General features: G+C 36.3%; 1 protein-coding gene across 1 annotated transcript in view; it reads right to left on the bottom strand.

Moving 5' to 3' along the window:
• The window catches only part of ABCA12 (ATP binding cassette subfamily A member 12), a 151,143-nt gene that overhangs the window by 71,517 nt on the left and 55,736 nt on the right, over positions 1–23,890 (bottom strand). The window contains exons 4-11 of the mRNA XM_036916360.2: positions 18,921–19,012; positions 16,865–16,962; positions 14,056–14,241; positions 12,255–12,433; positions 9,486–9,598; positions 5,001–5,076; positions 1,843–1,961; positions 714–820 (exon numbers count right to left, since the gene is read on the bottom strand). Of these exons, the coding sequence (XP_036772255.2) occupies positions 714–820; positions 1,843–1,961; positions 5,001–5,076; positions 9,486–9,598; positions 12,255–12,433; positions 14,056–14,241; positions 16,865–16,962; positions 18,921–19,012 (970 nt within the window). The remainder of the gene's footprint in view (positions 1–713; positions 821–1,842; positions 1,962–5,000; positions 5,077–9,485; positions 9,599–12,254; positions 12,434–14,055; positions 14,242–16,864; positions 16,963–18,920; positions 19,013–23,890) is intronic.

The raw sequence follows: 23,890 nt of genomic DNA, 5'->3' as shown, positions 1-23,890 counted from the left end.
GACTATATAACAAATCATCTTGCTTGTCCTAAAAAAAACAGTTCTAATTTTACTTTATCCATGGCTACATAAATTCAATTAAATTGCTGTTGTTATTAGGAAAACTGCTTTCACATTTTAATAGGATTATTTAAGAAATGAAGTGAATTTCATGATAACCTATATACCACAAGCATGAGCTAAACAAAGAATAATAGACAAACATAAACCAATTCAAACTTAAGGGTTTTTTTTTCTGTTGCTTTCCTTCAATATCTTCACTATCTTGCATTAGTTTCTGCTATTGATGATAATAAAAATGAGTCAACTGCTGAGATTTTTGTACACTGTGAAATATCAAACATCAGCTTTTGAAATCAACTTTTTATAATATTAAAAACTAAGGACATCTAAATTAGAAATCATATTATGAATTTTTTTTTAAGAATGCAGCTTAATGAGATAGCTATATTATTAGCCATTCCCTTATGCACATACATTCTATAATTAGGCTCTTATGGGCTATTTCCTACAGAGAGATCCACTAATGAAAAACAAATACATTATATAGCACCAGAATGCTTTTGTTACTCTTTTTTTTAGCATTCATCTAGAATCAAACTCGGACCAGTATTTATGAAGATACAGACTTAAAACTTAAGCTAAAAATATATCTTGCCAGAGTATCACAGGACGTGTTGAAGTTTTTTATTAATTTTTCTTTCATGGCTTACTTTTGATTTCAGGACTTCAGCAACTGGAGGGAAGTAATCCTCATAGGAACCATTTTGAAGAAAAGATTTTTTAAATGAAATTGTGGACTGCAGGAGTCTTAAATTTTCTGTAAAGGAGGAGAGAAGAGTTACCTGATGTGAACTGCAAGGTCATTTAGGAAGCCCATTTGAAAGACACTTTTATCCTAATTTATTACTAAGTGGTTTCTAAGATAATATCCTAGTTCTATCTAAATGTAAGACAAGTGAAAATTTGACCTTTCCTTGAACCATGGAGACTACAGAGTTCATTATTTTAAAAATATTCATAAATACTCTGCTTAGAGACAAGAATATTTCTAGCAAAAGTGTGACAAAATTTCTGCCCTTTGTGAACTGAACATGGTTTTATTTCTGACTTTGGGATATGCTACTAAGCTGAAGTGTTTAGGGGAGCATAGGTTGTATAATCACTGTGACACAAATATATCCTTCCAACCTAGATTAATTCAAGCCTGGTAAACATAGACCACACTTAAATATTTGTTGTGCTATTTGCTAGTCACCAAGTCTTAAAAAACAATTTTGGTGTAAGAAAGTGAATGTGTTCCCCTGTAAGATATGAGAAAACAGACACTTTCTTTTTTAAAAAAGGAAAAGAATAATCTGATTAAATGCAATCTAGATGGTTCAATCTTGTAGGAAGAAAATTAAAAATAAATTATGTAAGAGTGGGAAGTAAAAACAGTCCACCACAAACATTCCTTTATTTATGTAATTTACATCTGCTTTTGGAAGTCTGTATTATTTTTCTTTCTTATTTTTTGACAACTAAGATTTAAAGGACATAGAAAATGTCATGAAGGGTTATATGAGCTCCTAGTGACTTTGAATACTTGGAAAGTTTGTCCAAGTGGTCATGATCCCATTATCTGCTATACGGCCATTATACATTAGAGTCTGTCCAGGAGACCAGGTGATACTGAAGCAGGAACAGAAGCAATAATGTAAGCATGATCTGTTCATATATCAAACCACCAAACTGAAACTAATGCATATGGAAATTAAGATCTTTAAATTTTCATTCTTTTTTTAATCCAACAAAGTTAGAAGCCATGAGCTGCAATATGACTATTGAGAAGCATATTACCTTGTGATCCCCTGACCAAATTGTCAGTGACATTTCTTACACATGCCAAGTAAGGAGTATATGGACTATCTGCTGATATATTTAGGAGGGCATCTTCAAAGTTTTCCAATATTAGAAGCCTATACAATTAGAAAAGAATATATAAATTAGGTCACATAAAAATAAAGTAAAGCTATTTTGCTGTGATCTTTAAAGTCCCTGATTGCTTGGCACCAGTTGACTTGGGCATAAAAACAGTGTGAAATAGCATGTCTTTCCTCGTCCAACCCAACCACACACTGGTTCTGGATTCTCTGAGCATTTATCTTTTCCCTGGGCATTATCTTTATATTTAATTTTATCCAATCATAAATGATCTTAAGATCATTTCCAGGCACAATTGAAAAAAAAATCCCTGGACTAGGATTGCCCAATGAGATACAGGCTACCTAGTTAAATTTGAATTTAGATAAATGGTGAATAATTCTTCAATGAAGTACAACCCATGAGTCTAGCATGTTTTCTTTTCTTTTTTTCTCAAAATCAGGCAATCCTGCTCTGAGACTCAGTTTCTTCTCCTATCAAATGAGAGGTAGGAAGCTGGATGACCCACTAAATCCCTTTTCCTGTAACATTCTCTAAATAAATTTAAATTCACTGAATTGTGATTTAACAAAATTAGTGGGATCTAACTGAATAATATAAGTTCTTTTTTTTTCTTTAAATAATGAATCCAGTGTTTCCAAATTAGCCAGCTTCTGGTTTCCTTTCAAATTGGCATATGAACACACAGCCTAAGACTTTTGAGGCATATATGTGTGAGTGAGTAAATATATGTGGGTTATTCATGCCCTGTCACTTCAGCTGTGAGGTTGCATCTCTGGTTTGTAACTTCTTCCCTTAGCATCTACCATTGAATTTTATGTACAGCAGAGATAGAATAAATGTCAGTGGCTGATTTGGTGATCATCTACTTTGAATTAAACTGCACAATAAACAAATTAACTAGTGCTATTAGATGTTGAACTTAGATTATATCCAAATGCTAATGGGAAAAAGCTTATTCTGGCATAGCTAGTAAACACACAGGAAAATGTCTGCATTAACATTAACATTAACATTAAGAAGTCTCAGAGTGTTTAGATGTAGGTTAATACCACTGGATCCTTGAAGAACTTAAAACAAAAAATCTTAAATACCATATATAGCCTTCATATTAAAAAAAAAAAAGCAAGCTACCATTCCCAAGCCCTCCTGTGTTTGCTTAGGCATTTCCTCAGCCAGAGACTCTCTTGCCAATATTGCCTTTTTTTCTTTTGTGTTTGTCTTCCTCTCTGTCATGGTGATTGCAGCATAGAGCTGTTTCCCTCCTGGTGAAGTGCCCACTTGCAAAATATTGGCCTAAACTTGTAGATGGGAGTTACTCCTAGTGAACTTTCAAATTTAAAAATAGAAGAATGTTGGGCTAGAAGTGACTCTGAAATAATCATCTCAGCCATCCTCTTAAGTTTCACAAAGAACACTTGACTGACAAGATTTTTGAGATTGGATTTAATATACTCCAAAAACAGAGATGCCATATCTATGTACCACTGTTTTGGTATAAACATCCAATTATTCCTTTAAGCCACTCAATATATGTGTCCCTTATATATAATCCTATTTGCAAAGAATGTTTGCAATAAAAGATGAGCTTATGAATACGTGCACGAATGAGTGCACTTACACACACACACAACAAAAATAATAACCTTAGAACAAAAATAATGAGCAGGGAGGAGAGCTATGAGGAAAAGCTTTCTTTAGCCAATTCTGTACCAAAAAACTTTTTATGCCAGTATTGCCACTCTACCTTAAAATGGGAATGGAAAGGAAGTCCACAGATAAGAAATCCCTTAACTTCATCAATCTCAACAAGAGTCATTTTAAAAGTACTGAATTCTTCCTAGTAAACTCTCAGCTAGCTGTCAGCAACTAGACAATTCCAATTGCTGTGGAATTCGCAGGTCTGAAGTGTTAGCATCATCAATGCTACAGATGCCTCAAGGTTCTGATAAAGATACCTGGTTTCAGCAGTAAGTATCCAGTTGTCTCAATTCAAAGGTTTTTAAAACACTATTTTTGATGGCTAAATAGAGAAAGTGTTTAGAAGACCCAGCTATTTGGAACTTGGCATCTTAGCTAGGGGACAGCTGCTCCAGGTTGCTCGGTCCTTTTGGGAGGAACATCTGCTCGCAGCCACCTGACAGGAGAAGAAAGGTGGGAGCGGGCACAGGAGGCGTTTGTTTGTTTATGAAAGGAGTTTGCCTAGAAGTTACCCTGGGTTGCAGAACTTCTCATTACATAATAGAAAGCCCATAAGTAACTGCAGAGATTCTGTTTTAGAAAAATACAAATGGTTAAAAATAAGTCCTACTATTTGTTTTTATTTGCACAAATTTCTACTAGCACAAAAATGTATCCTTTGGGACTAAAGCCAAAATATTCCAATTGTATGATTTATCAGGCCAAAACAACCATTACATATCAGGCTACCTAGTCTCTAAATTTGCTTTGAATTATAGGAATTTACTTCCTCTACAGGTAACTGCTTGCATTTCTGCCATAATTATTACAGTTCCTTCGGGGGAACTGCTTACATTAACGGTGTTTAAAAGCCAAAGCTGCTGCTGTTCATTTCTACTGCCTATTCTTGGAATGACATATTTATATGCCCCAGTAAGAGTACAAAATTAAATTACGTGTAAACAGCTTTGCCTATCTGAACACTACTTAAGCAAACAAATTTTTGCATGACTTTGATTGGGCAAAATAAATATTTTGATTATTAAAAGCTGAAATAAGTAGTAATGTGAAAACCTGGAAACTCATACATCTTTCCTGATGAAAGACCTTTAAAAGCTGGAAATTGGACCTCTAGCTAGATTCTCCTCATAGATACAAGGTAACCCATCCAGACAGACACAGTGGATCTGGTTGTACAAATGTAGAACTGAAAAAAGAGATCTTCATGTTGCATTATCCAAAAGTATCACTGAATAATAACAAAAATGTTTCAACTATACTATACTTCAACTATGTCCCTTTCTTTAGACAGGCAATAGTTGGTTTTTCTGTTCCACAGTCTTACACACTGATAAAAGAATTATGTTTATGAATAGTTTTTAACAAAGACTTACTGTGCAGCCAAGCTACTTGGGGATAATGACTGTCCATCTTCGTCACTCCACACATGAGCTGTGTTATCGGAGCCACCTAAAGTAAGACCATTTATACAGGTGAGCATTTAACATGTTTGCTTAAAGCACTGATTTTTCTTGACAAAAACATCCCAGGTCAAACCAATGAAGAGAAAATGCAGAAAAATCTGCAGAATTTTTCTCCAGAGTATTTTACAAAAGATGTCTATGCTCTTTTTGTGGGAAACATTTGGGATATTTATAGGAAATAGATGCCTGCTAATCAGAATAACTCCAATGGTCAAGCACATGCATTTCTAACAAATTCCTTCTCCGTAGTCATACCATTACATTATTTTATCTTAAGACCCATATGCAGAAATAACTCTTGAACACTGTATTTCAGATTGATTGCGACATGATTTGTTAATCAAATGAGGCCAATTTCAGTCTTATGGGTCACTGTATTTATTTCTGCCTCGATTGTCAAGAATACAGCCTTCGGAAACATCTGCCAGCACTAATCTATATTTTTCCATCTTACAAAAAGCAGCTACTGATTTCAATTGAATGCAACTGTGAATGCAAATTGGCTAATGTTAACAATGATTCTGAGTGGTCTCAAATGATATAAAGGTTTGGAATGTGGAAGGCAGTCACTAAGCTGGGTTTCATAAAAACCATACGTGAAGATCTAATTCAATGTGGTGAATTGCCCTTGTAAGTTAAGTAGGTCACTGACTGAGCTTGCCACATAACGTTGTACCATTAAAGAGTAACGGTACAACACCATTCACATGAAAAATTGAAAATGAAGATTCTTTAAGTGACTACTGCATAAATAAAAATATCATAAATTCAAAGCTTTCATTGAACCCCTTTAGGGAAACGGTATCACTTATTTCAGTCTTAAGACACTACATATTACTTATAAATAATCCAGTATATTTCACTGTGGTCAATTTTAACACTTACAATAGGATATTTTATTACTGGCTCTACTAGTTCTCCCATTGTCGCTAGTTACTGTGTCCTAAAGCCTCCTAAAATCTGTTCAATCATCCACACTTTTCTGGTGCTGATTGTTTAGTTTATTTAGATTAGAATGTGTGTGAAAAAAACTATCAAGGAATGAAAGACCTCTTTGTCTCTCTATCAGCTGTGTTTGAGTAATGTTTGTACCATCCCTAGTAACTGGCAGAGTGGCTTTTGAGTTTTCCTGTTCAGCAGCATGGAGTTTGTGCTCTGCTTAAGGTGCAGCTGAGTATTACTGCTCTAATGATAGCAATGCACGTGAGCTGAAGAACCAAGGATGAAGATGCCCAGAATAAATAAATCTAATTAATAATGCTAATACCTCTTATTTACTGTCATGCACATATGGAATAACCAAGGATAGAAGCTGTTGAGATTCATGCTTTTGCAATGTAAATATATATAAAACCATTTTTCCAAAATCAGATCTTGCTCACTTTGAACTCTACATGACATTGAGCAAGTTCATTGGCATTTATTTATTATATGGCTATGGAGTTTCTCTTCCCCCTTAAGCTATTAAAATGAGTAATGATTAGAGATTAATTTTGTATATATCAGTGATAGACTTCACCCTGACATTAAGTAGGGATTTTTTCTCTCTGACCACTTTTCCCTCTGGACTATAGAGTATCTCAGAAGAAACGCTGTACTAAGTAGGCTTTAATGAACTGGAAAATGTTACAGAACTTTAAAAAGGGATATTTTACTTTTTTATTTGTAGGGTACTTTAAAATGGTGCCCATAGACATAGAAATCTAGTGCACAGATAACCTCTTTTCACTAGTAAGGATTGCTTTCTATTTAAAGAAGTAATTTCATGTAATTTACTACTTTGCAAAGCAGCAAACTTCAATGAGTCACAAAGGTAATTTCTGCTCTCAAAACAGTGTTTATAAAGGGAAATACTAAAGTATATTAACTGTGAGAAGGGATCCTCACTGGCCCAGAATGGAGAATTAGATCCCTTAAGATGGGAAGTTAGGAGACATCCTTCTTCCCAAGTGCTCATGAGCACCTTCATATTTTCATGGTCGCTGAGCAGTCTCCTAAAGAAACCTTAAAGTATGTTCATAATTGATGTTGAATCAAAAATAGACATGGGGATGGGAGAAGTTTGCAGAAATCAGAGTGCAGAGAGGAATCGGGGAATGGCTGTAGAAAAATGTAACATGTGGGACAGAATCTGCATGATGAGTCAAACTCTACCAACGGCTGAAAGTGGGAGCAGTTTTGAGGTCTAGCGGTGGTGGGTTCTTGCATGTCCCTGTGAGACATCCCACAAATGAGTGTGTATATGTCCCAGACAGTAAATGTGAGTAAAGGCATCTTGCAAAGGGCTCAAGGGAACTAACTGGCTTTGGGGATAGACAGATCCAGGTTCTAATAATCTCAATTTGGCCACTTGCTGGATGTATAACATAAGGCAAAGTGTTCATCCTCCCTACGCTTCACTTTCATTGTCTTTAAAATGAGATAACAACTGTATATCATAGAGTTATTTTGATGAAAAAAGAGATGTAAGATAATAAAACAGCACTGACACAAGAAATACTACCTCTTATTTTCATTCTTGGAAAGAGTGGCAGGTGACCTTCAAAGCTATTTGAACCATGTCATACATTAGAGAGGGCCCGAGCCATGGTATGAGATACCACCCACTCCAGCTTAAACCCGGTGTAAAGCCAAGGGAGAAACTGTGTGAATTTCACAAACACTGCTAAACCCCATGAAGATGAAGCCTGGGTTGGTGGCCTGGGCAACATGGCAGGTTCCTGTTCTTAGGTCTAGAGACCCCTTTGCTGTTGAGCTAGGTTCACTGGTGCAGTCTTAGATGACAAGTTTGAGTTCCCTGAAGGGTTTCCAGAAATACTTGGAAGGATTTTCAAATGCCACATAATTTCTGCTCAAGCCACTAGGGACTTGGGATTAATGACTTTTAGGAATTGACATTAATGCTCCCTCACTGGTTCTCAGATGGATGAAGTGACAAGAAATTAAAAAACAAATTTAAACGTGTTGAATTTTACAAATAACAACACATTTCCTCGTCATCTTAACCACCCAGTATGTTTTAATACAGGCTGAACATTAGCGCATTCATAGACATGAGACATGGCTATTGTGAAATATTGAAAACCGGGTTTTTTATTCACCATTTGTTTTGATGCCTCAGTTAATAAGTACTGTTTACTTCTCTGGCTTCTGAGGCACCAATAAGCTTTTATTAAGTGTAAAACTTTTTAAACTTTTCCCCTTCACTATATATAATTACAAGGTGTGAGTCTGAAGATGAAAAGGAAAAGAATGGTAAAGAGAAACTTGAAGTTGTCAAGTCTTTAAAATGCAAATAAAAAAATACAGAGGAAATAATTAGTGTTTGTTAGTGCACTGTCTGGATATCTGGCCTGAACATTTTTTAAAGAGTAAGCCCTTTTTTTCTAATGTGTAGCAAGACCATCAAATGTAACACTCAATCTTGCAAGTTAGTCATTAATTCTGTAATTGTAAATATAAAAAATGTTCTAGCCTAACAGAAATGGATATCCAAAAGCATGTTACACCCTCCAAAGAGAATTCTTCAAAGCCTACCCAAGCCTACTCTTCATATGAAAACTAATAGTTTAAGACCTTGTAATGAACAATCAGCTTGTGACCTAATACTTTCAGGATACTTTGTAATCTGAAGGTAAAGTTTAGATACTTAAAAGCTGACAAATTCAATTGAGAAAACGTAATGCTAAACTCATTCTGGACAGGGAAATGCTAACCAAACATTTTACTTGGTACTTCACAGTAGGGATCTGTTTCTTATAGCTCTAAGTCTCTGTCTCTATGCTCTGTCTCTGTGTCAGCAGGCAGCTATCTGTCTACTTCCATGTGTGTGGTTTATAATGCTTCTACATAGGCAAAGGTGACATTTTCTGACTCTAGCAATGTGCTATAGCTTCTTCTACTGGATGGCAGCATAGTTACCTGGACTGTTTCTGCTCTGCTGTCTATCATGCATTTTCTAGATGGCTGATTAAGGGGTGTATTTTTACCAATGAAAGATTCATCCTGATTAAAAAGCCAAAATTTAAAAATGAGGGCAAAAATACTGCAATGCAGTGTAGACTTTTGTTTCCAAAAGTAGTGGAGAAATCTATTCATTGAGGAAATTTGAAATCAATTTCCAGATACTAATTTCCATACCAAGTATAAACAGTTTTTTACAAGCTAAGAGAGACCATTGCCACCTACAAAAAAATCCTGGAAAGTCACAGCTCTTTCCAGCCATTTCTTCCTTTTTTTTTCTTTAATTAGCTAGAGATCCAGATTTAGCCACAGCATATGCCCACACCTAAGAATAATATCACTCGCAAATGATTACTTCGGTTGCACTCCGTTTTGTATTTCTAATAGGCTTTTTGACACATAGTTTAATATGGTAAAATGGAAATGGAGTACCTTGAGCTGCAGAGTCCAGAGTGTACAGCAGATGTTTAACAGATTTATGGAGAGTTCTGAAACCTTCATTAGTTGTGACACGTGGATAAACCTTCTGCACAACCAGCAGCGCACTAACGAGTTAAGAAACAATTAAACCAGATTGCATTTCAAGGTTTGCAGACAGAAACAAAAGGTTATTCAAGGAGAAAATGGCTACAGTATAGAAAATTATTCTTATAACATAGAAGACAAGATGCTGCTTTTGTTATTTAATTTGTTTGTTCAGGCACAAAATCCCCCCAAAAATGGTCTTGAAGCAGACAGAGCACATCACATTTCCAGGATTCTTTAAGCCTTGGGACTCAATGGCCTTAGCTAAAGGAGTAAAGTTCATTTTAGTTGTTTCTGTTAAGACTTAAGAATCAGTGGTGAGGAGTAGCAAATTGCAATGAAAGGATCTTTCTTTTGGATAACTAAAGGGAAAAACTAAATATTGGAAATTATTTTCATTAAAAGCAAGTCCAAATAAAGGAATCAGTTTCAGGAGTTATTATTACATAAGTATTTGATAAATATTTATCTTTTACTAATGTTTTTTAAAAAGAAATGGAGCTTGCCCTAATTAAGGGCTGTATTCTGTCCTCTAAGTGGTCCACAGGCACTGCTCCAGGGGTGGATCAGAATTAATATCTAGACTGACGGGCACTGTTGTCCCAGCATTCTTATGTTAATGAGATGGGCAGTCTGCACTGGGGATGGACAACTGGCAAATTCACTTATGCTTGAGTTCATTCCCTATTCCAAAAAGCAATTAGTTATTTTAATAATGACTCTTCTTTCTTTTTATTGTCATTAACACATTAAAAAAAAGAAAAGGTGGCATTTTACCAGGATGTCTGAATTTCACAAATATGTGATTTATGCCACAATCAAGGCTGAGGCACTGCTTTAATTTCTGTAAGTACTAACTAGAACAAAAGGCTTTGTTAACAATCTGTTAACATTGTCAAGTTAAGCAGAGTATAAATTAGCTCATCATTTCTCCTATGTATCTTAGTCAACTAAAGGCTCACTCTGGTATGCATACAATATATGCATACACTTTCACGGTATTCTACAATATTTTTGGAATTTTAATATTTAGATTAAGGCCATTTTAATTTTAGCTCCCTAGCTACAGCTCTATATTTACAGAGCTAAATTTTGAGTGTCCTCTATTTTCTAGTATAATACTAGGGTGTACAGACAGATACGTGTGTATGCAAATCTAAGCATACACTAATATATGTATAAATGTATTATATACATGCACATTATTTTATTTGCTTCTCTAATATTTTATGAAGTCAGTTTTATTTGCCCTGCTTTGCAGATGGGAAAACTAAAGTTCCGACAGTTAAATAACTTCAACAAGGTTATCCAGTTAGTAATAAGCAGAGTAATAAATAAATAGTAGATCTGGTTCTGTCTGATTTCAGTTTATGTTTTTTCTATTCTAGATCTTGCCTGTGGCACAGAAACTTTGCCCCAGAATAGCAGGTGGAGGAGGACAGAACATTTCTGCACAGATCCCACGGGCATTGTTAACTTGTTACTCCAGTTGTGTGTTTGGCAAATAATTCTTTTCACCTCTGCTCTGAGTATGGTACATAACAGTTGATAACTCAGGAATTTTTATATTCGCCCCCAAGAATCTCCTGGCTCTCAGACTTTGGGTTGCTTCTGAACCTTGGTGACTGTGATCAGTTAAATGGTCTCAGGTTGTAGATCTCTGCCAACCTTCGTCCAAGTTGGCCCTCTACCTGACTCACCTAATCTGTTGTCCCAAATTAACCCTTCAGAGACTGAACACTTGGAAATCTCATTAAAACTGTCAGCATGGTTATTAATGTCATTAACGAAATGTCAGTTGACTGAATTCATCTTTTTCTAACAAAACATAACTTAAAATAATGATACCTGGGTCTCTCTGAAATCCTTTGAAACATTGATCAAAATATTTTTTTTTTACTTCATAGATTTTCTTTCCTACTCTTCGTCACATAAAATCGGTAGTTATCTAAGTTGCCTTGTAAGTAAAGATAATTTTTAAAAATAGCTTTTGTGATTCATATCTCAGCACAGCTTCTTCCTCATAAATGGTGAAAATGATGTATATTTTTTCAGATGCACATCTTGTTTTCTTGAGATGACTCATTTTTGCTACTTTCTGTCATAACCTTAACACTATATAACTGTTTTTGGTGATTGGGTTATATAACAACTTACACCTTAAACAAAAAAGTTGCTGGAGGAAATGACGAAAGTTATTATGGGTTCATTTGTCCCTATTACTTGATCAGCAAAGGGTAAGATAAGCCAATGAGACCATAATTTGGTGAAAAAATAGTCATTTGTGAGGCAATTATAGCTTTCAAAGACACTCTCAGTTTAATAACAATAGTAAAGAAGATTTAACTTTAAAAGACAAATGGTGTATAAAGGGCTCTTCAGTAAAAATAAAATGTTCTGGGATACCCACTGACAATACAGTTGTGAAGACTGGTGTTCTTTCTCCCTTTCTCATATATGCTTTGATAGCACTGATGACCATTGTGTGTGTTTCTTTTTTTGCTTATCTTCACTGATAAGCCCTCACTGTCAGTGCTAAAATCTGCAATAAGTTGCTGAAGGATAATTTGTTCAGTATTTAAATTACCCACCTACCAGTGATCCTCACAGGAATCACTGGTAAAAAGACTACTTTGTAAACAGTATCATTCCACTTAATTCCTTACATTTTCTTACCTGTTTGCATTTTGAAGAACATCAAATAGATTACTTAGTGTTGTGTCATTCTGGAACATATTTGGAAGACTAGAGAGAAGCTGCCACACAGCTTTCTGTTCTTGCACTTGTGAGAGGAAAGAGAGCACCTTGACCACCTCCTGAAACACTGTCTTCTGGGTGTTGGGATCATGCGACATCTTGAGAAATAAAACCACAAACAGGGCAAAATGAGGCTTCAACATTTGTAATCACAGGCTTACTGTCTTTGAAAGCATTACAAATCTAGCTTTCACTTTCAGATTTGCCTTCAGTTTGAAGTCATCTTTATTAGGAAAACCTATAAATGTTTCTAATGTTCTTTAACATAATTGGATTATTTCCTATACATCCAGAAATGGGCATATTTAAAATCTGGTTAACTGAATTATACAAAATATACTAAATTGTATTTTTCGAAATTAAAATTAATTTCTTAAAATCAGCTTCTGAGTAATATTTTTGTTTTTCCCTAGGACCTGGTTTAGGAGCTGCAGATATCTGATGCATATATAAATGTATATATAATTCATATATATGAAAATATTTACTATGACAATTATACATACTTAACGGAATAAAATATTTCAAAAGTTCTGTTGTAAACCAGGAACTTGAGTTATAATAAATGATTTAAATAGTAAATGAACCTATGTGATAATCACATCTTATACTATAAGCAACAGATTAGCAAAAGCCATGACCTTTGCCCTTGCTCTAGATCAAGGACTCAGCTAGTAGTACCCTTAGAAATAAAATATTTTCTTCATTGTATTCCCATTCAAAGCATTTTTATAATAAGTTCGCGCATGCTAGTTAAGTCAGGCTTTTGTTCTGTCATACTTCAAGTTCTTTGCATGCTGAGAATGATTTTGAACAATGTATTCTTAACTGCACGTTCTACTATATATGACTGCTGAGTTTGTTAAGAAATGAAAGCAAATGCTCTAATTTGGATTGGCGTTCTTATCACAGTGTCTTTAATCTGGATTTGGAAAACTCAGGTTACTGAAGGTAATTTAAGCATTTTTTACTTAATAAAAAATACAATAAAATTCAGAGAATCAAGGGGAAAGTATTAGAAAGGACATGCTTCATTTATTTGTTTACAAAATTCAAAAGAATTCTGAGTAATCTTTCACTGTATAGTCTTTCATTAAATGTAGATTATAGGCATCTTATTTTCACATCATAATTTAAGACTTGTATATAAAATGGTCATTAGCACATCACAGTATGAAGTTCTCGGTTCTAATGTATAATATTTTGGACAAGGGGATATATTGTTTTATCAAAAATAAGCTTTTCAAATTAGGTTGGACGTTAGTGAGCAAAATTAAAAACATTACCCATTATCCTAACTTCTGAGATTTATACTGCTCCAATAGTTTATTACATTTACGTTACATTAAGTAATCTCACCTAAATATCTCATAGAAAGCAGTCAATCTTCATTCACCATAAAGCGAAGCCATATTTTATCTACAAAGATATGTCTACATCAACCATAATGCAATAATTTTGGTTCAACATTGAAATCATTTCAAGCCAGCACACTTAAATGGAAAGAACACATTACTGGGCATTAGATATTGTGTGTGAATCTGTGTGATGCCTCTATGCCAAAGCTGAGCAAATACTCCAGCCCGCATTTCCCATCCATGTGGGCTATGGAGTTGCTTTTAGACTCATGCTGAACCACTTTGCAGATACAAGAATGGAGACAATATAGGTCTTTCTATTTTTTATGAGAACTTGATCATATTAAAATATTCACACTCACCTGAGAGAATTGGTTTGTTAATTCTTGGAGAGAAGACTCTAAAAGGGTCATGTTGGACAGGCAAAATTTGTTAAAAACATTTTTCCCCAGAGTGGTCCAGGAGAAGGCATAATTAGCAATATATTTGGGATAGCTCTCACACAGTTCTCTTCGTATATCTTCTGACGTTCCATTTTGCTTTAACCGCTAAAGTCGTGTATGAAAGAGCGGGATAGAGAGATAAATATTAAAATATCCTAGTCTTCAAGGAAACTGACCTGTCTCCACAACAGCCATTTTAAGGTCCTGTATTTCACCAACTATTAAGATAACACTAAAATACATAAGGTTGCTCTATGAAAAGTCACCAAGAGAATGTGGGAATGTTGATTACTTCTTGTCATTGTTATGATTTAAATGACTTATATATGATTTAATTAAACTCATTTCCTGTTTCTGACCAGAGAACCTAAATGCACCAGATTTTTTCTGATTAAAATCTACAGGCTTAAAAATCTTAGTTTTTCCTGGACATTTAGCAACAGATTTGGGTGTCCTAACTCTTTGTGACACTTCCTGGGAAACTGGTCTCCATCTTTGGAGACTTACAAAGAGGAGGAGTTTGAGTCGATTCTCAACCAATAGTGCTTTTTAGAGGAGTGGACAGACATAGATTATGTTTCATTCATAGAAATTATTTCATTTAAGAATTAAGCATAAGAAGAAAGAGTGAAAACACACTTATGAAAATACATAAAAGTATGTAATTACCAAAAGCAATTAATTGGAAAGCACTTTCATAATGGAATCATTGTTAAGTCCCCCATATAGTTCACAGTACAGACCAGTCACAGATGCACCACTATTTTCACTGTAATATTGATTACATTTACCATTATTAAGTTGTTTAAGTGTTCACAGAGCCAAATTATATTTAGTTGTAACATTTAATGGGTCCATCCTAATAATTAATTTTTTAGTCTCATTAGGTGAAGGTCAGTTAACCTCATCCTCCCCTTAAGTTTACATCAGAAAATTACACTATGCCTCCCAGTGACTCCATTTCTAAATGTAATGGAGCAGAATCCACTTATTGTAGGAAATACTCTTCAGAGCTGGGTCTTCTAGTCATTTATATCTCTTTCTTAACATTATACACACACTCACCCCAACATGAATTTCTCTACTCATTATTGTAGGGGTTGCAGAAAGCAGTATAAATAGAAAGGAAGAGAAATCAGAGACTGCTGACACAGGCTTCAATATGTCATCCTAACTTTTAAATCCCTTCCCAGCTCTAACTTCTCTAAAATTCTGTATCCAGACATAGAAATTTCATTTTTTACTTTTTCCCACTGGGTATGTGACTCTGTGCTGCCTCACAAAATTCTGAAATTTCATTCTATATGGGAAAGAGAACTTGGAAGTTTCAATATAATGATGCAGTATTTTTGAGAATAGCATTGCTACTCTAGATATTAAAGAATGTAATTGATCTGATGCAAGACTTTTTAGGAACCAACATGGAAGAAATAGAATGGAACAAAATAACTTTCTCTAGTTTACACACTGGCCTGATTTGGGGAGGCCTTAAATTGGAATTAACTGGGCATATTGGGGGCTTCCCCATGCTAGACAGGGTGGTTTAGGAACTGCAAATATTAATTTTTATTAAAACCAGACTTTCACTGTCTAGACTGGACTGAATGGGAAAGTCCTGTATCTCAGCCAGCACTGACAAAATTGCCTTGATGGGTATGGTGCTTTTCCCTGGCATCTTTATTTGTATTATCTTTTGGCATATTTACCAGTTTTTTGAGATGCCTCAGTTATATAGGATGTAAATTCAAGGGTAACTAATAGATACATATTAAGCAGAAGTGGTTATGGTTGCTGGAATATAAATAAAAGTTGGAGATGTGTCTCCATGATTCAGATGGAAGAAATGTCTACTGCATAAAACATGGATATATTATTTAAGATGCTTGTGTGTATGACAGAGAGAGGGAGAAGTCCTCTCTATTGCAAAATACTGAAAATGATCTTTTCTTAATTTCTAAAGAACACATAAAGCAGGGCTCAAATGCCTAGAGGGGCCAGCCAAGTATCTTCAGTGCATGAATCTGTTTGGATGAAAGACGGTAAGGAAAAGTAAGAATTGTAGTTAACACAAGAACCTGTTCTGCCTAAAGGCATTCAAAAGCAATTTCTTAAAATCCCTGTATACACCACACACACACACACACACACACACACACACACACACACACTCATTTAGCCAGTTTATGCCTCTGATAGAAATTATGTTTATTATCTTGCAATCTGGAATCTTAAAAGTGGATGACTAGTAAACAGAGGGAAATCCATAGGTAAGCTCTCTAAGTATGCTATGTAAAAAGGATTTACAATTGTGGGAGGTATTTTCCATAGCTATAATTTTTCCAAAGGCATTGTCAGTATGGATGAGGCAGCAAATGTGATGAGTGTTGTAGCTTCATTTACTTTTACATAGCTTTTTTTAATTCCCTGTTTCAGAAAATTAAAGATCGCATATAATGCCACCCTATCTCTTACTAAAGGCAAATCTTGTGTTCAATTAAGGGACTTAACAGGGAAGTAAATAAATATCCAAGACCTTAATGAATTCAGAATGTCTCAGAATTAAGCTTTCTATCAAAGAGTTCCTAAGAAAATAATTTCCCTGAGACATTACTCCAAATGGGAAAGGTGCCCAAACTTCTTCCTATTTGGGAGATCCCTCTATCAACCTAAGCAGCATTTGTTCAACAGTTCTTTATTATCAGTCCATTACAAAATTGAGTGAAATTACCTTTTCCAAACCAAGAATCCGGGCAAGAACTTGACTACTATTGAAAGTATCTATTCCAGTACCTTCTAAATTAGAACTTGGCTTGGGAAATACTGTGGCTGCAATAGAGGAAAGAACAGATTAGCATTCCAAAGATAAATACACACATGGGCAGGTCCACACAAGAATCCATAAATTCCACTTGTGCTCTCAAATACCCCACAGCAAGAAGGTTGCTCAAATATGCATCTTTCACAAAAGTTTCACACTGGCAAAAGGGCAAATTCCATCCGTTTTTCTTTTCACATAAAATTGTGATGGTTTTGGTCTATTCTTGGGTTTTTTCCAATCGTTTTAAATGTCATTTGCTTTCATTCCAGTTTATGTCATTAAATTTCATCACCAATATTATTGCCTAATAAACTGAATCATTTCCGTGCAGGCCTAGAGGATTCGAGGTGCCTCCATGAGCTCCACAGATCCATCACATCCAACATCTGTTCAAAGGACCTGCCAACGCACATCTGGTGATAACAGTTTTCTTTTTAATTATTCAACTGGGAGGTAGAAATCTGCTTAGGATCATAAATTCTGTCCTCCCTGAAGTGGTTTCTGAATGATATTTCAGATCAAATAAATGGGATGAAGCAATTAGTCTGGACTATGGTATACTCTAATTAAGTAATTCTCAAAGTGGTCTCATCTAGTACTATTTATAATGTGGCAGAATGTTCTGGGTTAGGAGCATCAGCTAGAAGAGTATGTTCATATCTATAGCATGGATACTCATTAAGCCAGTATGATAATTTTGATAAAGTTCAGACAGAAATACTCTGTTATCCTTACAGCAAAGAATCTTAATATTCAAAAACACAGTGACCTATTATCAGTAGGGTCTAAGCTTTATTATAAATGCCTACAGGGTTGAAGAATCTTCCAACTGATTCCTCCAGACCAAGGCGATACATCTGTGAGATGACTGGCCAGGGCGAGAAACATAACTGGTGTCTGCAGAGCAAAGCAAAGCTTACTAGACCAGAACACTATGATCTTATTTCCACTGTGCTTTAACCTACTCAGCCAAACACCCACAGACCATTCATGACAGAGCATTAACCCCTGAAAACCACTCACCACCATGTTCCCACTATATTAACACAGGATTTTCTTCATTTGGTCCATCAACTTGTAATGGAATGTTATATTTAATGTCACAGAATCTTAAACACTCCGTGTCATTTTTAAAGGTACTTTTTATTTTCCAGAGCATCAATCATCTTCCAACAAATGGGAATCTTTGTTTGGTTCACTAATATATCCCTAGGATTTAGACCAGTGCCTACAGGACAGCAAGCACCCCATAAATATTGACTGAATGAATGTAAAACAGTCCTGCTGCTTTGATTGTTTATTCTCATTCTAAGGCTTCTAATGGGCGTTTCTCAAGACCACTGCATCGCCATCGCTTGGCTAAGGCTCAGGAAGCTCAGCCTCAGGGTCTTCTATACACTGAAGTTGCAGGGCCACCAGCCTAGCAGTGAATGAAGGAAGCACACATCACACTGAGTGTCTGTGATGCTGGGTGTTGAGTGGGAGGAGGAAGAGCATAGCTGGAAGAGTCCCTGCATGGCAGCTCTTGGAGCTGGATGGATGACTGTAGACAGGGCACTTCACCCTATTGGGCTTCATATTCCTAATCTGTAAAATGAAGGATCTCTGAGAGTCCATCCAATCATTTTTATTACTGGGCTTTCTCCCCACCCCAGCATGATCAATTGCAGATAAGGAAAGGGTCCCCAGTCGATTCTGGGGAAGTGTGCAATGCTCCATCTCGTATTAGTACCTAGGCTTTTGATCCCAGAGAGATTTCAGCAAGAACTTTATTTCCAATTATTCTCGAAAACTTTGCATAATTGTACTATCACACTCAGGCAGTAAGGAAGATTTAGATCTCTTCGGGATATTCTAGACATTTCATCTTTGTTTGAGAAGTTAAAAGAGTAACGCTTTGAAAGATTAGACCTCACTGGGTGTTCCAAGGGGCCTGGTCTAAACTTGACAGAGGAGAACGGCTTACCCGGTGATACGTGCCTTCTTTCTGGAACTTGGGTGCTCTGGAGTGATAAATTGCTGTCCTTCTCCAGGTTGGATGACTTTCTCAGAGTTTCACTATAGAAGAAAAAGCAAGAACTCTGTAACTTCACCCACATTCATTTCAGTTAGTCACAGCAAGGTATTACATAGCAGGTTTCAGGGCTCCAAGGACTCTCAGATTTTTAATCTACTTTCTAGGATTTTAACAGAAGACCTCACCTAACCATACACCAATGAATATATAAAGTCTCCTACAAGGTAAATTTTTCTTTGGAGAAAATGCCCTAGATGAGGTTTAAAATAGTTACTTTTACTTTAATCTTATAGAAAGGAAATGATTTTTAAAAGACATTGGAGCTAAATATTGAAAGTATTTATGATTTCTTTTTCTTTTAAAAAGATGATGGATCTCAAATAGAAGAGAGTCCAAAGGTGCTTCAAGGACTGAAACAAAGGTCAGCTTATTCGTCAACCTTGAAAGAAAAACAAGTTTTCTATGTTAAATTATTGATGACATTTTGAGGACTGTCAAAGACGAATACTTGTAAGTCAGACTCAGGAAGAAAGAAAAGAGCACAATTTATTGACTATCTAGTCTGTGCCAGGCCCTGTGGTGGATGTCACTACAGGTGGCACCGGGTGTTGAAGGAATAACGATATAAAGTATATTTTTAATTGTCCCGAATGTATCAAATGTGGCAAGAACAGCAAAGTTGTGTCAGGAATCTCTGTGCAATGTGATCACAGTAGCTTTTCCAAGAAAACCTTGGAACTTCCCACAATTTAGTAACCCTCTGTTTAACAATTCATTTCCTTTTTTAGCTAATTATTAGGAAAATGCAGATAATCATGTTTTCTTGAAAACTTGATTATTACCAAAAGTAAGTGCTTAATATAAACGCATATGTTTCAAGAGTGAAATCAGTCCAAGTGCTGATGTGAATATTTTTCAGAATTCCTGAAAGTTGGTGAATTTTGTGTAGTTGTTTTTTTAAAAAGCTTACTTAAGGTATGTAAGGATGGATAATAAAAAGATAGTAATAGAAAAACAAAAAGTTCTCCTTATTACTGTGGTTCAATTTGACTTCCTTTTTAGAAACAAGATTTGCATCCTGTTCCAGGGTACTTGGTGATTTATAGTTGGAAAAAGAAAATCTGTGTCTTTTTTCTGGTATGTTCTTTTAATAAGAATGATAAGAAGAGGTGATATTTGTTTTCATTCTCTAGTGTTTTTCTAATATTCTCTTTAAAATGTACTGGTTGCTACAAAAGTCCTGCATTTTTAATGTGTATTTGAATTATTCATGACCATGACTGTATTCCCCTAAACCTTTTTACATTCCTTATGCTGACTCTTTGGATGGGAAAACTGTTCAGATAAAAATAAGAACTGACCTGAACCTTCTCCCTTCTCTCAAACAGAAGTTTTCAAAAGTTTGGAAAAGTTGAGTTCACTTTTCTTTTTCTTGACATTTTTTTAGTTCAACATGAACTACTACAAGGAAGACTACTGCATATCAACACTTTTTGAAAATAAAGGGGGAAACTACCTTCATAAAAATTTAAAGGAATAGGGACAGCAACAAAAACCAAAAGGAGAATGAAAACGATCAAACAAGCACAGAAAGAACAGGAGAAAACAGACTGCATAACAAGTGGGAGTGATGGGGAAAGAACAAGGACAGAGGTGAGGAGAGCGTGGGCTTGGAGAAGCCAACGCCGCAGCTCCTCTACACCTTGCCTATCTCCCCACGTTCAGATAAGAGCCCTGACGCTACTCCTTCAAATATTCTTAAAACACCAAAGATAGGCAAACTCATCCCCTTCCCAGCAGGCTGCTGCTCAGCAAATTCTGCTGCTTCCAGACAAGGAACCTCGGAGGCCTCTTTTCTCACAGATGTGTCCTTCCTCAAGAAGTACCCACGGTGACGTGGTAGCCCACTCAGTCTGTGCTACAGGACTTGGGAGGTGGTCCATCTCCTTTGCTGTGGCCTCGGCAGGCCTTTTTGTCTGGGTGAGGGCTCAGGATATCACGTGTGCTGTGATGTCCATCTGCTTGCGAATGCTCCCATTTTACCCTGCATTTACAACACATAGTGTGAAGGCATGTGTCCACTGCCATTGTGACAAAACTATTGTCTTTAAATTCTTAAAATGGAAACCGCAAAATAAATGTGCAGCCGAGAATAACTGTGGGTGAAGGATGAATGAAGGCTGTAAGCTGAAATACAGCTTATTTCCTAAGATAATTCTTTTAACTCCCTAATAAATGACTAAAGAAGGGCAGGAAGGTAGCCAGTCTTACTGAGTTAGTGGTAATCTCTGAACTTCCTAATCAGTATGACCAGGCTTATACACAGAGCACTATATGATTTTTTGAACGACAGGAAAGAAACAGGACCCTGTTTGTTATTTCACACAATTTATGCACTTTGTACATATTTTATACCAACTTTAAGTGTGCAGTTGACCTTTGAACAACACAGGTTTGAACCTTGCAGGTCCACTTGAACATAGATTTTTTTCAATGAAAGAGTACTGTACTGTAGATATATTTTCTCTTATGATTTTATTAATAAAATGTTCTTTTCTCTAGCTTACTTTATTGTAAGAATATGGTATATAATACAAATAACATACAAAATGTGCATCAATTGCTTATGCTATCAGTAAGGCACTGGTCAATGATAGGCTATTCATAGTGAAGCTTTGGGGGAGTCAAAAGTATATGAAGGGCCTCTAACCCCTTTGTTGTTCAAGGGTCTACTGTATTATGTCTGTCTGCTTTCCTATTCCTGCCACTTCTCCACTTAAGGTGATGACATCTTTGGAAGTAGGCACCAACATCTAATTCATCTTTTTATTCCAAACACCTAGCATACTACTGGACCGTAAGGTTGGACGGCTGATTAAATGAACAGAGACAGCCTTGCTGGAGAATGGCAAAAAGAGCTTTGGGTTTAGCAGGCATCTTCAGAATCCTGCTCTAACTCTTCTCTTAAAAGATCTGTCATTACCTTCCACATCTGCAAATTAGGAATGACACACCTACTCACAAGGTAGGGGTATGCTTACCAGTGCCTGTCTGGGCCTGTTATCAGAGACACCCACCAACAGTAACTGTAAAAATACCCACAAAGGAGGGTGGTACAAAGACATAGTCTTCACATCATTATGGAACCGAAGTCTCACACTTACACATCCAGGCTCCAGACAGAATCCCTTTAGAATACTAGAACCTTCAAGATCTCTGAACACCAAGGGATTCACCTCCCATTATTCATAGATCTGGAACTTTGCAAGCACTGCACCCAAGGTTTTGTAATCTTTTCTCCATGTTCCTATTTAATTTTTTATTTGTTTACTTATAATAGGAATTTTCCACTTGCAGTAATGATCAATTTCTCCTTCTTAGACTATAAAATCTTGAGAAAAGTCTACAGTGCAGTGCACTGGCAGATGGTAGAATGTTTAGTACTTGGCAAGCATTGACTACTAGATGATAAAGACAATCACTTGAAAGAACTGATAGCTAAGGAAGCATCTCTCTTTTTTTTTTTTTTTTAAATAGCCTGGCCTACCCTCCATTGCTGCATATCTGGTCCTGCAAAGTCCTTAGAAGGGAAATACCCAGAGATAGATAGCACTACAGACACAAACGTATAATCAGACACTGCATCTATCATGTTCATTCATTAACTCACCAACACTTATTAAATTCCCACTACATATAATATAATGGTATCCTCAAATAAGGAACCAGGGTTATAGTTCGTTAATGGCAATAGCCAAGTAAGGACAGGCACAAGGGACACGGGAACACAGGGTGGGGCTGCTGAGCTGGTTATCATCTGTGCTTCCCACAGAGCCAGATCCTGGAATCACAACCCTGACTCAAACCTCTTGCTACTTTAACATTTTTTTCTTCATCCTTTCACTAGACCCCAGTGGTTCTCAACTGGGGGACTTTTGCCTCCTCCACCCCACCGCCAACCCCAGAGAACACCTGGCACTGAGTGGAGACGTATCTTTTTGTTGTTACAGCTGGAGGGTGGAGTGTGCTACTGTCATCCAGTGGGTATGGGCCACATGCTAAGAATCCTACGGTGTACAGTGTACAGCTCAACAAAGAATTATCTGGCTCCAAGCAGCAATGGTGCTGACAGTGAGAAAGACCTCACTAGGTGTTACAGATAGGTGATTTCTTCCATGATGACTCATTTCATTCTCATTCCCTAGGAGCAACTCAGGACACTTAAAACTTCTCCCCTGCAGTGTTCGTAGGAACTCCAACAGCCCAGAGGAAGTCTCAGAGACTCTCCTACTGGATATCTTTGGGACAGATGTAATAAGCCAAACCTAGATGCATCCTGAATCCCACGCACAGGCTCACCTAAGCCTACAAAAATTCAACTGGGTTAGGCAAGAAAGCTTGAATCAAATTTCCAAGTGGCTGATGACATCATTTAACTACTTTTTACAGGGCCCAGCCACACGAACAGTACAATGGACATGGCGAGGGGCCTCTCCTTTAGGATGCTGGAGTGGTAGATTCTGCCTGGGTGACATTTATAGGGCTCTTTTTTGGAATGGAATTCAATAAAGGAAACACCTTGGATTCAAAATGTTAAGTTTAAGATGCTGGGAGTGAAACTAGGCCTAGAGTAGATTTAACTTCTCAGACATGTCTACCAACAGTTACATTTGTGAAATGTCATATTTATAGGTATCATCATAATGGTTGAATTTATGCACTTACACTGGATGTCTTTGTATTTCCTGTGAATGGAAAGACTACCTGTGTAGGTGGTATCCATGTGCACTGGTGGCAAATGCTGTCTATAAAAGGAACTGCTTCCAGAAAAGACACATATGGCAAATCCTAGAAAGAAAATTCTGACATTCTTCTTCTTCTTTTTTTTTTTGCCTCTAAGGGTTGTTAGATTTTTTATA

This window comes from Manis pentadactyla, chromosome 6 (genome assembly GCF_030020395.1).
Source record: "Manis pentadactyla isolate mManPen7 chromosome 6, mManPen7.hap1, whole genome shotgun sequence".
In the NCBI taxonomy this organism is placed as follows: domain Eukaryota; kingdom Metazoa; phylum Chordata; class Mammalia; order Pholidota; family Manidae; genus Manis; species Manis pentadactyla.
Note: the sequence above shows the minus strand (reverse complement) of the source record. Positions and strands in the feature narration are given on the sequence as shown.